This window comes from Odontesthes bonariensis, chromosome 4 (genome assembly GCF_027942865.1).
Source record: "Odontesthes bonariensis isolate fOdoBon6 chromosome 4, fOdoBon6.hap1, whole genome shotgun sequence".
Taxonomy (NCBI): domain Eukaryota; kingdom Metazoa; phylum Chordata; class Actinopteri; order Atheriniformes; family Atherinopsidae; genus Odontesthes; species Odontesthes bonariensis.
The window spans coordinates 42,383,782-42,401,173 of NC_134509.1; the positions used below are offsets into that span (position 1 = coordinate 42,383,782).

A 17,392-nucleotide genomic window follows, 5' to 3' on the forward strand; every position below is an offset into this window, starting at 1 on the left:
ACTGTAGGACAAGTTCGATCTTATACAAGGTGTGGAATCGGTCAAAAATGGCACGAAAACGCACTTTCCATCCAAAATGGCCGACTTCCTGTGGACGTGGGACCATGGCGGCAAGAGACTTTTTTGTGCGTCTTGGCATGATAAATGAGTGTACCGAATTTCGTCGTCCCACGCGAAACTAATCCTATTGCGGGGACAATTTTTAAGCATCGTAGGGGGCGCTACAGAGCCAATGAGCGACTCCCAAAAATATAAAGTTTAGATTCTTTCATGTCGTCGACCGGCATGTGGCGCTCGCAAAATTTCCTGAGTTTTCGCATACATTTTGCAAAGAATAAGAAAGAAAGAATAATAATAATAATAATAATAATAAACCTTACAGATACAATAGGGTCCTTGCAGTTTCACTGCTCGGTCCCTAACTAGAAAGCTGCAAGCAGCTGTGAGCGGGACCGAGTGTGCGTACGTTGGGATGTGCGCACGTTGGGATGTGCGCACGTTGGGCATGCGCTGGACGCCGTAGTCGCGCAGCTCTACCCACACGCACGATTCCCATTGCGTACGTACGAGCACACAATAACCCCAATGCATAGGGGTTTTTGAAAATTTCTAGGGGGCGCCACTGAGCCATTTTGCTCCGCCCACACACAATACCCTTTACATACGTACGAGGTCGTCACGGTGGACATGAGTACCAAGTTTCATGACTTTGCGATGATGATAAGGCTTTCATATTGCAAATGCCATCACAAGATTTTCACCTCTGGCCACGCCCACACCGTTCAGAGTTTGGAAAAGTTTCTCCATGAAGTTTTGCCCTCATGTCTTAAGAGTAACCTGGCCAAGTTTGAAGATTTTAGCATGAAATATGTAGGAGGAGTTTGATCAAATAAGAGGTGTGGAAAAAAATGAAGTTTCCGACTACCATTAGGTGGCGCTGTAGGTGGATATCACTTTTTTATATGTGCACGTTCAGGCTGGGTCCAGCATTCACCGTATGAAGTTTGGGACAGATTGGATAATGTAAGTGGGAGTTATAAGCGACTTAAGTTTTTTATGGCGCGTCATAAATTTGAGGCGTCGCCACGGCCACGCCCTTTGAGGTTTGAAAAAGTTGGCCAATGATTTTTTCGGCCCATGTCTTAAGAGTAGCCTGGCCAAGTTTGAATCGTTTAGCATTAAATATTTAGGAGGAGTTCGATCAAATGCGAGGTGTGGAAAAAAAAAGACATTTCCAACCACCAGCAGGTGGCGCTATAGGTGGATGTCACTATTTTATATGTGCGCGTTCAGGCTGGGTCCAGCAATCACCGGTTGAACTTTGGGAAAGATTGGATTATGTATGTGGAAGTTATAAGCGACTTAATTTTTCGTGGCGAGTGATGGCGAGTCATCAAACTTTGAGGCGTCGCCACGGCCACGCCCTTTAAGTTTTGAAAAAGTTGGCCAATGAATTTTTCCCTCCATGTCTTAAGAGTAACCTGGCCAAGTTTGAAGTCTGTAGCATTAAATCTGTAGGACAAGTTCAATCTTAAGCAAGGCGTGGAATCGGTCAAAAATGGCACGAAAACGCACTTTCCATCCAAAATGGCCACCTTCCTGTGTACGTGGGACCATGGCGGCAAGAGACTTTTTTTTGCGTCTGGGCATGATGAATGAGTGTACCGAATTTCGTCGTCCCACGCGAAACTAATCCTATTAAGGGGACCATTTTTAAGCATTGTAGGGGGCGCTACAGAGTCAATGAGCGACTCCCAAAAATATAAAGTTTAGATTCTTTCATGTCGTCGACTGGCAGGTGGCGCTCGCAAAATTTCCTGAGTTTTCGCATACCTTTTGCAAAGAATAAGAATAACGGAGAAAAAATAAAAAAATAAAAAATAATAATAATAAACCTTACAGATACTATAGGGTCCTTGCAGTTTCACTGCACGGTCCCTAATAAACCTTACAGATACAATAGGGTCCTTGCAGTTTCACTGCTCGGTCCCTAAAAAAATAAATAATAAACCTTACAGATACAATAGGGTCCTTGCAGTTTCACTGCTCGGTCCCTAATAATTTAAATTAATTTAAAAACAAGCAACAGTCCAGATAAGTTCAAAGATATCGTGCAGATTTCATGCATAGACACATGAGAACAGAAATGTTTTTAACCTGGATTTAAAAATGTCTACATTTGGTGAAAGTTTAATCTCCACTGGCAGTTTAGTTTTTAGTGACGGAACAGCCTTCAGTCTCCCCAAAACGCCACCGCTGTGCTGGGCCTTTTTCATAAAACTGTCTTTTTCTTGACCGTGTTGCAGGCCAGAAAGACCAAACCAAGCACATCCACTAATTCAAGATTACTGGGTCATTACTGTGGCTTTCTTCACACTTTCTCCTGCCAACATCTGGTACTGCACTTGTCTGCAGTGCACACTCATGTTCAATGTCAGATGTGCTGTTAGAGGTTACTGTGCTGGATAAATGTGTCCACAGCTGGAAAATGGCCCAAACAAACAGCAGAGAACCCAACTCATTCTCTCAGGTTTTAACACTTAATTTGATACTAAGCAATCCTTTTTATAGTTCCGTTTAACCGAATGGTTGCTAACGTATATTATGAGTTGTGGCACACTTAAAACACAGTTCTTTTATGGCTTTACTCGAGCTTTGAATAGGATAAATGCTATGCGATTAATTCATGTCCACTTTACTGCCGGAACCTTAACAAACAGTGTGTGTGTGTTTACCTGAGACAGTGTCTTGCTGATGGTATTTATCAGAACTCTTAACCTCTTGGTCCTCAGCACTGATGAGAGACAGGGATTGTTGAGAAAAATTCTCTCATTTGTGTGCGTACACACCTTTATCATGAAAGATTTCAAAATGTTTGTTTTTGTGTGTGTTTGTTTGGCTACCTTGTGCAACTTTGGAGACTCTGCAGACTCTCAGGGTGCTGGGATTGAAGGGAATCATAAGTCTCATCCCCATAATGCCGAGAAGGATGCTGACGACGGAAACTATCATGATAGCGATGTCCAGCAAGTTCCACCTAAACGCAGGCATGCATAAGGGCACACACACATGATGTCGGGGTCTTAAAATGCAACAAAAAAGACGCAGAGGAACAACAATTCTCCCTCATTCCAATGTGTTACCTGTTCTTTAGATATCCAACGGGGCCAAAAGCAATCAGCTTCAGCACCATTTCACCGATCAGGAGGAGGGTGAACCCGTAGTAGCTGTAATCTGAAATTTGGGTCAAATACTAAAGAACACACACGTGTACAAACAGGGTTATAACCTTCACCTGAAAAGGCTGGAGCTTTCATCACCATCAGCGGTGTGTGTGTGAGCACACGTTACCTGCGGCTGACCATAGTGCTCAAAAGACATTATCCCGACATTGATGATGATCAAGGCAGGAATGAACATGTCAAAGGCACTAGTGCAACACACTTTGTGTATAAAGCGCCGTACGGTGGAATAGTTCACATAGTACGGCACCAGCTCCTGTTCTAAAACACAAAAGACACACAGGCACAACTATATTTCCATATACACAAACAGAATCAATGTAACTTTCAGAGGTGCTATAATCAATAGAAAACATCATAAAATCAGCTGTTTGCGTGCCCTAACCCAGTGGTTTTCAAACTTTTCCATGCCAATGCCCCCCAAACAGTATTAGCTTCTGGACGGGGACCCCCTTTGCAAACCACAGACAATGCTACAAAATATGTAAAAAAACATCAACTTTTAGAAAGTATTTTCTTTCTTTTCTTCACGGACAGTAGCTCGCTGTGTGAATGCAGCCTGACTAAATGCTCTTCTTTACGTCTGAAGAAGTCGACCGTTTTTTCGGACTCTGACAGATGTTTTTGTATCAGGTGACGCTGAAGTTTCGAAGGTTTTGAACACTCATTTGAGAGGGTCTCCAGACAGAGGACGCATTTCGGGCAATCGTGGCCATTTTTCTGTATGGCTGTAAAGCCAAACTTAATGTATGCTGCATCATACTTTCTGATTTTAGTCGGCCAGTTTTTTCGGTCTCTTCCAAGTCAAGAATCTGTCCATTTTGGCTAAGCTAGCTACACGCTAGCTTGAGGAGCAGAGCAGCTTGAGAACAGGCGCAAACCGCCAGGTCTACGATGTTTTGACTGGCAGCCAATCAGAAAGACAAGCATGGCAAATAACATTTTGATATGATATATTATTATAAATTGTATTTTACAATACTGATTAAAAAAATGTGACAATTTTTTATAATGTTTAAAAAAAATTGAATTCTATTTTTGCATTTTTGTATTTTTTTCTTATCTTCACTCCAATTTTCGGTTAGGGTTAGAGAAGACAGAAAGGGGGGGAGGGGCCCAATAATAAAGAATTACAGCAGTCCAATCCTGAAGTAACAAATGCATGGAGCAGTTTTTCTGCATCACTCTGAGACAGGATGTTCCTGATTTTAACAATATTACGAAGATGAAAGAAGGCAGTCCTAGAAACCTGTTTTATATGCGAGTCAAATGATAAGTTCTGGTCAAAAATAACTCCAAGGTTCCTCACTGTAGAACTAGAAAAAAATTCAAATTTCTTTAAATTCCTAAATTGTAACGAGTGAACATCCACTGAGGACCCCAGAAGCAAGCCGAGAGGGCCCCCAGACCCAGGCCACCAACAGCCCCCAAGGAGCACAGAACCCGGGAAGCCCACCATAGGGACAACCACGCATTCCCCCAGAAGACAGCAGAGGAAGCCCCCGGACAGAGCCCCCACAAGCATCTGGCAGAGCCCCCCAGTGCCCCTGGGCAAGCGCCCCGGGAGTCAAGATGTGCCTACAGGTGGGTGAGGCCGCGAGCAGCGGGGAGAAGCAATGCCCCCCCCCCCCCATCAGGAACAGCACAAGCAGGCCAGAGGACAGCAGGACCCAGACCCAGTCACCCCATAAATCATATGAGAGAAAAATAATAATAATAATAATAATAATTATAATAAAATAAATAAATAAATACATACATACATAAAAAAAAAAAAACATCCACAAACACTCGCACAGCACATGCATCCATCCCCCAACTCCGCTGGAGTGTGGCGCAGTGGGCACATCCGTGGGCCAGCAGCCCCCCAGCCACCACAGACCCCGAACCAGCAGGACAACTCCTCCTCCTGGCCCCCCCGCCCCAGGCAGCAACCAGGCAACAGGGGTGCGGGAAGACCCCTCCCCTCTCCCCTCTGGCTCTTTGATATTTTCTAATAGTGAGCATTTAAAATTGAGGGGCAAGCAACCTTGTGGAACTGGGAGCGTGGCCCTCCGGGCAGCCTACATACCCAAAGAGCCCCGCCCACCAGATACCACTCAGTGCTATCGCCGCCCAAAACCTAATGTGTGTGTGTGTGTGTGTGTGTGTGTGTGTCTCATGATTAGTAATGTCTAAGGTGTAATTAAAACAAGGGCGGGGGGCTGCAGAGTGAAGCAAAGGGGACCACCTACGTGGACCCATCCGCTGCCCCACACAGAACACACCCGCCCTCAAACCCTACGTGTATGAATGTGTGCTGTGTACAGGAGCCAGAAGGGAGAGGGGTATGGGGATCTAGAAGACCGGGGGAGAGAGGCTCCCCCGGAGAGGGCAGCCAAGAAATGGCTGCAATAGGCACCCCTGTTTCCTGGGATCCGCCACAGAGCAGGAGGGCTCGATGTTCTCCAGGTCCGGGGTCCGCAGCGTATTCGGGGAGCCACTTGGCAACCCGAAGGCACCCACCCGCCCCACCCCAGACGGCCCCTACAAATAAAGAAAAGAACAAAACAAAACAAAACAAAACAAAACACAACAAACAAAAACAAATAAACAACAAACAAACCACACAATCACTCCAGTCATAACAGCCCGGGCCTGAGACCCACCATCACCCAGGCCCACTCAAGCCGCCCCCAACAGGGGAGAAGCACCGCCACACCCCACCGCACGCCACCCCACCCTAACAAAGAACAGCCTGCAGGCACATCAGAGACCCCAGAGCAACCAGCCCGACACCAGGACCCGCACCGACCCACCTTCACTGCGGCTTGCCCAGGGCAACCAGACCCCCCCGGGCACAGGCAGGGCACCCCCCGGGGCGCAAGGCAGCGCCCAGACACCAGGACCCAGGCCCAGCACTACACCCCATGCCAGAGCGGCGTGGCCACCCGACCCAGAGCCAGCGACCACCCCCCCATGCCCACCTAGAGACCACGCCCAACACCGCAAGACAGCTCCACCCACAAGTCCCCCAAACTGTCAACCAGGCCAGACACACAGTCCCCCCCAGCAATGATCAACCCGGCCCCCATGACCCGAGAGACCACCAGAAACCCGAAGCCACACAGCCCCCCCCAGCACACAACCGACCGCCCAGAGCGGCGGGACAGCAACACATCACCCCCACTATGTGATAAAGCTAATCAGCGGGGACCAGAGAGAATGAAATTCAGCCAGTTGATCTTTTGAGGAGGCAGACATTGTTTCCATGCTAATATGATCTAAAAGAAAATTTCTAAACTGGTTAATACACAGATTCCTCTTTGCTTTCCAGTTCATGAGAATAGTTTTCTTTGCGATACATAGCACTGTGAGGACCATGTGTGCGGAGTTAATTTCCATGTTGATGTTGTCCAAGTCACCCAGTATGCACAGTGTGGGGCATGCAGGAATACTACTCTTTAGCCATGTTGATAGGTCCTCACAGACCTCAAGCCAGAACTTCTGGACAGGCACACAAAACCATAAAGCGTGTGCATAATTATCAGGTGTGTTATCTGTGCAATGTGAGCAGATATTTGAGTGTGTTAGACCCATCCTGAACATCCTTTGTCCTGTATAATGTGTTCTGTGAAGGATTTTGTATTGTATGAGCTGCAAATTAGGATCTCGAGTCATTCTGAAGGTGTTCAAACATATTTGTGGCCAGAAGTTATGGTTAGAATTAGAACCGAGGGATAGATCTGCCTCCCATTTTGAGGATGGTAAAGAAATTGTATCATCCATCTTAGACAGTAATTTATATATTTTTGATAGCAGTTTTGGTGCGCAGAAGCTTAAAAATTCTGCTACCCTAATGGGGAGTTGTAAGTCTGGTTGTTGGAGGATATATTTCTTAGTAATTATAGATTTAAGTTGTTGGTATTCTAGAAATTTATTGCTTCCTAACCCATGTGGTGATATGAGCGCATCGAATGAAATAAAATTTCCATTTTGGACAACATGTTCCAGATGTTTTATTCCTTTGTTCTTCCATAGAGTAAAGTTTAGCATTTTTGAAGCATTTGTGATGTTTTACATTTGGACTAATAAGTGGCAGGTCCGAGATTTCCATATTATCACATAAAGCTTGTTCTATATTTATCCATGGTTCATCTAGTGGGCTAGATTTAAACCATTTTGATATATATTGTAACTTATTGGCTAAGAAATAGTGCTGAAAATGAAGTAAATCTAATCCACCACTGTCCTTGGTCTTCTGTAGAGTTTTTAAACTAATACGTGGTGGTTTGTTTTTCCACAGAAATTTGGAGATGCATGAATCTAATGACTTAAACCATGTAGCGGATGGTTTTATGGGGATCATTGAAAACAAATAGTTAACTTTTGGTAATACCATCATTTTAATGGTAGCGACTCTCCCCATAAGTGATATGGGTAATGACTTCCAACGAGTGAGATCATCCTCTACTGTCTTTAAGAGTTGAACATAATTTAGCTTTGTTAGCTCTGACAGCCTGGAGGAAATGTTTATGCCTAAGTATCTAATATTTCCTGACTGTAAAGTGATAGCAGGTATATTCTTGAAACTACAGTTGATGGGCAGAACGGTGGTCTTAGACCAGTTGATAGAGTAGTCAGAAAGTGCTGAGAATTTATTAATGAGTGTGATCGTGTGAGTGAGAGATGTCTCTGAGTTCTGAAGGAAAAGTAATACATCATCAGCATAAAGACTTATTTTATGTTCAATATTTTTGGGATGGATGCCTTTAATATTTCCATCTTGTCTGACAGCGGCTGCTAAAGGTTCGATGAAGATAGCAAAAAGTGAGGGTGAAAGTGGGCAACCCTGTCTGGTACCTCTCTGCAGACTGAAGCTTGGAGAAATTTGATAATTTGTCCTGACACATGCATTTGGGGAGCTATATAATATCCTTATCCAGTTAATGAAGTACGACCCAAACCCGAATTTGTTTAATGCTGCAAATAAAAATTTCCAGTTAACTTTATCAAATGCTTTTTCAGCATCTAGAGAGACAATTGTGGTTTCCAAGTTGTTGATGGTAGAATAATCTATGAGATTAATTAGTCTGCGTGTGTTAGTGGATGAGTGTCTACCCTTTATAAAACCTGTCTGGTCAGGATGTATTATAAGGGGAGTTATTTTTTCTATTCTTTTGGCGAGAGCTTTGCAGATTATTTTGAGGTCTACATTTATTAGTGATATTGGGTTGTAGCTGGATGGAAGTACAGGGTCTTTTCCTGGTTTCTGTAGAAGGATAATGTTAGCAGAGTTCATGTTAGGGGATAATCTGCCATTCTCCTTGACTTGTAAAACCATTTTGTGAAATGTAGGTTCCAAAACAGTCCAAAATTCTTTGTAGAACTCAGCTGGAAAACCATCTGGTCCTGGGGCTTTGTTACTAGGCATATGTTGAATGGCTTCATGGAGTTCTCCTGTTGAGAGAGGTGAATCCAGAGCCGTGGCCTGTTCGAGTTGTAATTTTGGGAGGTTGATGTTACTAAGAAACTGATCTATGTTTCTGTCTGGTGGATCATTTTGTGATGAATATAAGGCTTTATAGAAGTCCCTAAAAGCATTGTTGATTACATCAGGGTCATGGGTAATATTTCCTTCTGAATCCCTAACCGAAGAGATTGTTGTTTTCTCTTTGTTAATCTTTAATTGATTTGCTAGGAACCTTCCAGATTTATTGCCATGCTCAAAATTCTACAAGCGAAGTCTTTGTATCAGGAACAGTGTTTGTTTATCAATAATTTAATTTAGTTCAAGTTTAGCTTTCCTTAATTCATTCAGTATGTGTTCCTTTTTGGAGGCACTGTAGACAACTTCTAATGATTTAATCCTGAGTTCTAAATCTGATATTCTTGAACTTTCCCTCTTTTTCTTATTTGATGAAAAAGAGATTATTTTGCCTCTCATAACTGCTTTTCCCAGAGAACACAAGCTGACATTCCTGGCAGGTCATTATTTTCCAGATATATAGACCATTCCCTTTTGAAATAATCAATAAAATCAGGGTCTTTAAGTAATGATGTATTAAATCTCCAGTTTCTAACTGGTGGTGTAACTCTGTTATTCTTCAGTGTGATAGAAACTGGAGCGTGATCACTGATGGTGATGGGGTGGATTTTGGTGTCTGAAATATTACTCATCAGAGAACTGCTAACTAAGAAATAATCTATTCTTGAATATGAGTGGTGTACTGCTGAGAAGAAGGTGTACTCTCTGAGAGTAAAGACCAAAATCATTCATATATTGTTTAACAACATTTGTGGACTGCCAGTTCCGCTGACTTCCTGTAGTACTGCACCTGTCCACTCCTGAGTCAGATACCATGTTAAAGCCCCTCCTATGATGAGTGTGTTATCTGAGTGATCAGAAGCCCCTTTCACACTGCGACCCGCTACCTTAGCGGGTCCAAATTGCACCTTCGACCCGTGTCGAGCAATGTGAACGCTTGGCGTGTCAGGGTGACCCGTGTCGCCTGAAGCCAAGTTCAGGGGGCGTTGCCTAGTGGCAGAGCGTCACACGAAACACATAAAATGCTGGGCGTGTACAATGACGTAGGCACAAGCCATGCGTCGGATGCACCTGTCTGCATCAAATTTTTCAAACAAACGATGGCGGGACACCTTGAGATATTGTTTATGCAATTGTATATGCAGTTCATGGAGATGTTACTTTACGGTGCGTGGGAAACCGCGCTCTCCCATCTTTCTCGCCAGCCCTTTCAGCAGAGGTCCATCTTTCACCGCCCCCGACATGTGGCGGTAAATAACGTCCTCTGCTCGGAGGCTGAGGAGCTCGCGGACCTCCTTGTCTCCCCAGTTGGCCATATTAAAAAATGTCTCCAACTTGATGTAGGCTAAAACAGAGTAAAACTTGTCCTCACCTGTCGCTGTTGTTCTGAATCAGCTGTCCATTCTGTCTTTTAAACTCCTCACGCCACGCCCACGTCCGACCCGCGTCAATTGCGTTCACATCAAACTCGGCTCGGCAAAAAGAGTAGGGTCCGACGCGGGTCGAAAGGCGAGTCGAGTTGACGCGGCAGCCCGGGTCGGCAGTGTGAAAGGAACAGCGGACACGCTAAATTCGCGAATTAAACGCGGGTTATTCGGCAGTGTGAAAAGGGCTAGTGAGTGAAGTGAAAAAGGAGTGAAAAAATGAGGGGTCATCAACATTTGGGCCATATATATTAGCAATGCATAAACTCATATTTTGGATCAATAAGTTAACAATTATAAATCTGCCTTCTGGATCAATAATTGTGTTGTTTACCGTTAAATTTACTCTTCTACTTATCAAAATGGCTACACCTCTTTGTCTGGAGTTGTAACAGGCTGAGTACACATGAGGAAACTGTGCTGTGGTGAGAACATCATTTTTTATTTTATGAATTATGATTATTATTAATTAATTGAATTCCAATTGGCTTGAATTGGACTTACTATCTAAGTGCCTTGAGATGACATTTGTTGTATTTGGCGCTATATAAATAAAAATGAATTGAATTGAACATCAGCTGCAGTCTTTGATAAATGAATCTCCTGTAGTAAGACAATGTCTGCCTGTAGGTCCTTCAATCTATTGGAGATTTTTAGTCTCTTCTCCCTGGACCCAGCTCCATGCACATTCCATGAAATAAACCTTAGCGTGGACATGCTCAGATTAACGTAGTGAGTCCTGGATGCTTGTTAAGAGCATCCCTTGCATGCGTGTGCATTTATGCTTGCAGGCAACTGATTGTGCTTCTGCTCTGAGTGCTTGTGCGCTGTCAGTGCTGTGTAAGCGTGGCGTTTGATTACGTGTGCTACTCAAATCTCCTTCTGTGCCGTGCATGTTAACATTAATATGACATACTGAGGTGGAAATGCAGCAGGTTGGGGAAGAGAGAAAGAAGAGAAAAACAGTGCAAAAGAGTAGAAGTGTGAACCCAAACCCAAATAGACGCAACAACCATAACCACAACCACAAGAGCTACAACCACAACAACAGCAGCAACCACAACAACAGCAGCAACCACAACAACAAAAGCAGCAACAACAACAACAACAACAACGAAAAAGGATATGGAGGTGATGAGGGGTGAAATGTTCACAGCCATAAAGCAGTGACCTACCTTTGTGCGGCTATGTGTATTATGTATACTAGTGTTACCTATATATGCATAGTCCTAAGTTTTTTTTCAAGCCAGTATGCGTAAGTGTTCGTGGTTACTGCTCAGTGTGGTTACCTGACAAGATGTTATATCGGCGGAGAAAGTAGTATGCTTAATAAAGCCAGGGGGTGATGTTTGGGTCTCTGAAGAGTTGACCGTTCACATAGAGTTTATCCACGGCGATGACAGCTCGGGAGTTTTCTTCGATGAACTTCTTCCTCAGCGGGAACAGACGTCTGCGACGATCCAGGATCTCCTTCGGGAACTGATCGTTGACGCTAAAGTCCGTTCCGCGCAGCTCTCGTCTTCGGCTCTTCACCAGTTCCTTCTGCTTGAAGTGTTCGAATTTGGCGACGATCGGCCTGGGTCCCTGGTGGTCCGGTCTCCTCCCTCCGAGGCGATGAACCCGGTGGAAGGTGATCGTGTCCACGGCTTCTTTCGGGAGCTTCAGCTGTTTGTGAAGGAAGATTTTGATGGTGGTCTCCAGGTTCTCCTCCTCACGTTCCGGAAGCCCGGCAAAAACCAGGTTGTCTCGCATGCTATGGGCCTGAATGTCGAGAAGGGACTCCTTTATTTGTTTGTTTTCCTTGTTGAGGCTTGTCATCCCCTCGGAAAGTTGCTTTACCTTTCAATGTTTTGTTTTCTTCGGTTAGCATGGTTAGCTGATTCTGGCCAAACTCCAGGGATTCACGCAGGGACTGGAATTCCCTGTGGAGGATCTCCACCAGAGCAAGCCTGGCATCAAAGCTCGCCAATCGCTCGTTTATGGAGTCTAGGATGGCCACAAACTCCTTCTGTGGCGAGGCGGCAGCTGTCGGGGACTCGGCTTCGCGGCTGCGTTTGGTCGCCTGCGATGGCTTCCCCATGACGACACGTTGGAAGCTCTCCTCCACAAAATCCTGAAGTGACTCGATCGTCTCTTCCAGGGTGGACGATATGTTGAGCAGTCCACGTAGAGGTTTCAGACCTATATTTTTAGGTTTTGGGTCTCGTTATCTGGCGTTTGTTGTGGATATTAGCGCCGTTTTTAGAGCTAGATGGAGGACGCCATGTTGGATTCCGCACTGGGCTCGCGAGAGTTCACAGCATCACACGCGATCTCACCTGCTCCTTCTCATCAATCCTTCTAAAGATACTTCTAAAGCTGCTGTACTTGAAGATACATCACTGATAATAGTGGGAAGGACTCCATCAATCTTCTCTCTAATAGAAACAATTTTATTAATAAAGAAGCTCATGAAATCATCACTGCTGAGAGTTAAAGGAATAACTGGCTCAGCAGAGCTCGGACTCTTAGTCAGACTGGCTACAGTGCTGAAAAGAAACCTGGGATTATTCTTATTCTCTTCTATCAATGATGAATAATAAGCAGTTCTAGCTTTACGAAGGGCTTTCTTATACATTGTTAAACTATCTTTCCAGACTAATTGAGACTCTTCTAAATTAGAGGAACGCCACTGTCTCTCCAGCTTTCTTGCAGTCTGCTTTAAAGCACGCAGCTGTGAATTATACCAAGGAGCCAGCCTCTTCTGACTGATTACCTTCCTTTTCAGAGGGGCAACATTGTCCAGTGCTGTACGCATTGAAACTATAGTGCTGTCAACAAGAGAGTCAAGTGCTGCTGGAGTAAAGTTTAGGTAGTCGTCCTCTGTCATATCTGCACATGGCAGTGAAGAAAAGGATGATGGAATTAATTCTTTAAATCTGGTTACAGCATCCTCTGATAGACACCTTCTATATGTACATTTCTTCTCAGAAACTGTATAGTCAAGTAATGTAAACTCAAAGGTTATCAGAAAGTCGGTCTGTGAACACTGAGAAAATCCAATAGAGTCTAATATAGAATTAAAGTTCATATTCAGGCAGTCATTTTCAACATCTACATGAATATTAAAGTCACCCACTACAATGACTTTATCTGTACTCAGCACTAACTGGGATAAAAACTCTGAGAATTCAGACAGAAACTCAGAATAAGGGCCAGGTGGACGATACACAACAACAAACACAAGAGGTTTCTGGGATTTCCACTTTGCGTGGGAAAAACTGAGAATCACAGATTCAAAAGAGCTCAAACTAATCTTGGGTCTGGGACTGATTAGTAACCCTGATCTGAAGATAGCTGCCACTCCTCCTCCTCTGCCTGTGGTTCCAGGAACGTGAACATTTAAACAGTCAGAGGGAGTTGCTTCATTAATGCTAACATGATGCTAACATGATCCTCCTGCTGCAGCCAGGTTTCTGTAAGACTAAATATATCAATATGATGATCACAAATCAACTCATTCACTAACAGAGACTTCGAAGGGAGAGATCTGATATTCAGCAAACCACATTTAATAGTTTGATGTTTTTGTTCAGTTAAAGTTTTTGTTTTAATTTTTTTTTTTGCACAAGAGGATTTGCTCCTTTTGTGTTAATCGATTGGTTGGGTAGCAGCAGGTGGGAAGCTGCAGAGAAGTGTGTAAGACTACAACTCTGTATCCTGGTCTGAACCCTGGGTTGTCATGTTTTAGGGTGGCAAATAAATTCATCCATATTTCTAGAAATGAGAGCTGCTCCTTCCAAAGTGGGATGGATGCCGTCTCTCCTCATCAGACCAGGTTTTCTCCAGAAAGATTGCCAATTATCTCTGTAGCCCACGTTGTTTGCTGGACACCATCTAGACAACCAGCGATTGTAGGACGACATGCGGCTAAACATGTCATCACTGGTCAGATTTGGCAGGGGTCCAGAGAAAACTACGGAGTCCGACATTGTTTTGGCAAAATTACACACCGATGCAACATTAATTTTAGTGACCTCCGATTGGCGTAACCGGGTGTTATTAACGCCGACGTGAATAACTATTTTACCATATTTACGTTTATCCTTAGCCAGCAGTTTTAAATAGGATTCTACGTCGCCCGCTCTGGCCCCTGGAATGCATTTGACTATGGCCGCTGGTGCCTCTAATGCCACGTTTCTGACTATAGAGCTGCCAATTACCAGGGTTTTATCCTCAGCGGGTGTGTCGCTGAGTGGGGAAAATCTGTTTGAAGCGTGGACAGGTCGATGGTGAACAACGGGCTTGACTTTAGAGCTATGCCTCTTCCTGACAGTCACCCAGCCACGTTGTAATCCTGGCTGCTCAGGTTCTGCTAGGGGGAGGCTAATTGAGCTAGCTACGCTAATTAGCTCCACACTGGCTAACGGGACCTGGCTCGCTATCGGTTGATTTTCAACAGTGCAGAGCCGAGCTTCCAATTCAGATAACCTCGCCTCCAAAACTACAAAAAGACTACATTTGTTACCTGTACCATTATCACTAAAGGAGACAGCTGTAACTAAACATCTGACACACGGAGCAGGTGAAAGCAGGAGATGGAGGGAGAGAACCGGTAGCCATGCTACGCTAGAGAATCAGACACACCGTTAAAAAGTGAGAATAAAGATTAAAGATCTGTAGGAGTGTGTTAGAACAGAACGGTAAGCTATTGAGTTTAACTATGCAAAATTGTGTAAGTTATAGATAGAAATAAAGTGATTATTAGTAGTCCAAGCAGAGCAAGAAATTCCACAGTGCACAAGCAAGGTAACAGGAAGTGATGCAATACGTCTTACCGCAAAGCAAAGCGTCACAGCGTCACAGCGAATTCGAAGGTACTGTACGAATTCGAAAGACTGGGTGCACTTGTCACCCGCTTTCTTCAACTTCAAGTTGCTGCATCTGCTGACACTGGCAGAAGGTCTCCGCAATGATACTGATGAACATGTCGAGGAGGAAGAAGCTTATGATGATGAAGAAGATGAAATAAACCAGCGTCCACTCGTTGTAGTTCCTTACAGGCTGAAAAGGGAGCAAAACTCAAATCTGATGTGTCCGTTTATCTCAAACTGCACATAACAGTGTCCAAACATAACGTGTCGCTTGAAAGAGAAAAAAAACACCAAACCTGTATGTCGACTGCGACAGCATCCAGCCCATCGTACATGAGATTCACCCAGCCGTCCTTAGAGTACATCACAAACAGGGACATCAGAGCCTGAACAGAGAGAACAAGCAGCACACCCTTTAAAACATTACAACAATACATGCCCAGTAATATTGTTGTAATGTTTTAAATACTTGAACGCAGTTTTTCTAGAGGAGATAATTGTTTTGTATATGGGAGTATCGTCCATTGACTCTTTTGGGCTTTCACATGCGCGCGCCTACCGACAAGAGGTAAGTGACATGCTGTTTATAAAGTTGTTTTGTAACGTCCCCATGCCAGTAATGTGAGAACCATGCATATGGTTTTGATGGTAAGGCTTGTGACTTTATTGTCGGATGGTTTATAAAGTGGTGTGACGTTTCTGCAGTGTGCAAGTTGTTGTTTTACGTGGAAGGGTTAGCGCTTGCCCCTTAGCCACCAGTATTTGGTTAGCATGACAGGCTGCGCAAACAGCACAATCGCCGCACAGGGAGCGCCGATTTGCACAAGTCTGTGTCCTACCGTCAGTATTTGACAACCTCTAGCAATGGAAATGCGCTTCAAATGCCCCGGAGTTCCCCTTTAACCTTTGAAGCAAGACAAGTGAATAAACAAGCAAACGGAAATGTGGATCTTCTGGAAGCTTATTTGCACAACCAGCGCGTCGGGCACTACTTCCCCAGTTCAGCTGCTCGGCGACTAAAGCATTTGTTTGCTTAGCCGCCACTTCAAATGCTAACCTGCGTCCTCTTTCTTCGAGGGTGTAAGTTCCTACCTGTAGGATGTTGTCAAAATTGTAGTTCTTTTGCACCCAGTGATAGTCGGCCGCCAGGCACTCAGACTTGCTGACGATGTCGGTGACGTCCTCACCCACGCAGTGAAAGAACTTCCCCTTGAACAACTGAGGTTTGGGTGAAAGACAAGAGACAGTGAGTGCCCTCATCTCCTCTCTTCTACTTCAAAGCTGGTTGGCTGTTACACTGTCAATGCCCAGGAGTGGTACAGTCCTGAAGGGCAGAAAGAAGCTGTGCGTGCTCCTCACCTGAACTCCAAGTGTGCCGTAGAAGAAGAAGAAGACCCCGCTTGAGAAGGATGTTGGCCACGGGTTTCACAGAGGCCATCAGAGCCTCCACAGCCAGCTTCAGTCTCGAAGTCCTCTTGATCATCCTGGAGCACACAAAATGAAGCAAACAGATGTTTGTTGGAGTCAGTGCACTGCAAAAAATGCCCCTCCAAAAATAAGTAAAAAAAAACAAAAAAAGCATGTTTCATGTGAAATCCGACTCAAAATAATTTGTTTTCAAGACTTTTTCACTTAACAAGATATTCAAGATGTATTGTCTTCAAACAAGTCCCTATATCTGGCTGAAATAGTACTTGTTAGGCAGTTGTGTCTTATATTAAGTGTAATGAGATACCCAATGAGACAAATATACTTGGTAAGATTCAGATTTTTTCCAGTGTAGCAGAAATATGTAGGCAGATTGGTGACATGATGCCACACAAATAGAAAGCAAACAGATTTATAACGTACCTGAGTGGGCGGAGAGCGCGTAGCAGGCGTAAAACCTTGAGGGTGCTCAGCCTCTTAGCCTTTCCATAAGTGACAACCGCGATACATATGTCGACCAAAGACGTGATCACCAGACTGCCATCCAGGATATTCCAGGAACACTTGAAGTAGCTTCCCTCTCCAAATATTAAGACATTGGCCATTACCTGGTGTTAGAGAAAGGACCCATCCAGTCATGTTTAAGACACGTAAAGTCCCAACCGCATTCCTCAAGTCAAATGAAAGCTTTGATTTCAAAGCAGAACTCAGATGACACAAAGTAATTTTACCTTCAAAAACATCTCCACAGAGAACACAAAGGTCCCGGAATAACACACTGAGTCCAGTATCCATCGCTCCTAAGGGTCAAACAAGAGGTTCATTTTCAACCTTTTTGTCTTACAAATAACAACATTCATATTTCACAACTCATTTGTCCCATTAAATTCCTAACAGATCGGTCTATTTCACGTCATG

The 17,392-nt window shown here is 44.2% G+C and overlaps 1 protein-coding gene across 1 annotated transcript in view; it reads right to left on the reverse strand.

Annotated features, from left to right (window-relative positions):
- Positions 1 to 3,030, reverse strand: part of LOC142379469 (voltage-dependent T-type calcium channel subunit alpha-1G-like) — a 142,990-nt gene extending 139,960 nt beyond the window's left edge. The window contains exons 1-2 of the mRNA XM_075464626.1: positions 2,904 to 3,030; positions 2,736 to 2,794 (exon numbers count right to left, since the gene is read on the reverse strand). Of these exons, the coding sequence (XP_075320741.1) occupies positions 2,736 to 2,794; positions 2,904 to 3,012 (168 nt within the window). The 5' untranslated portion in view covers positions 3,013 to 3,030. The remainder of the gene's footprint in view (positions 1 to 2,735; positions 2,795 to 2,903) is intronic.
- Between the last annotated feature and the right edge of the window lie 14,362 nt (positions 3,031 to 17,392).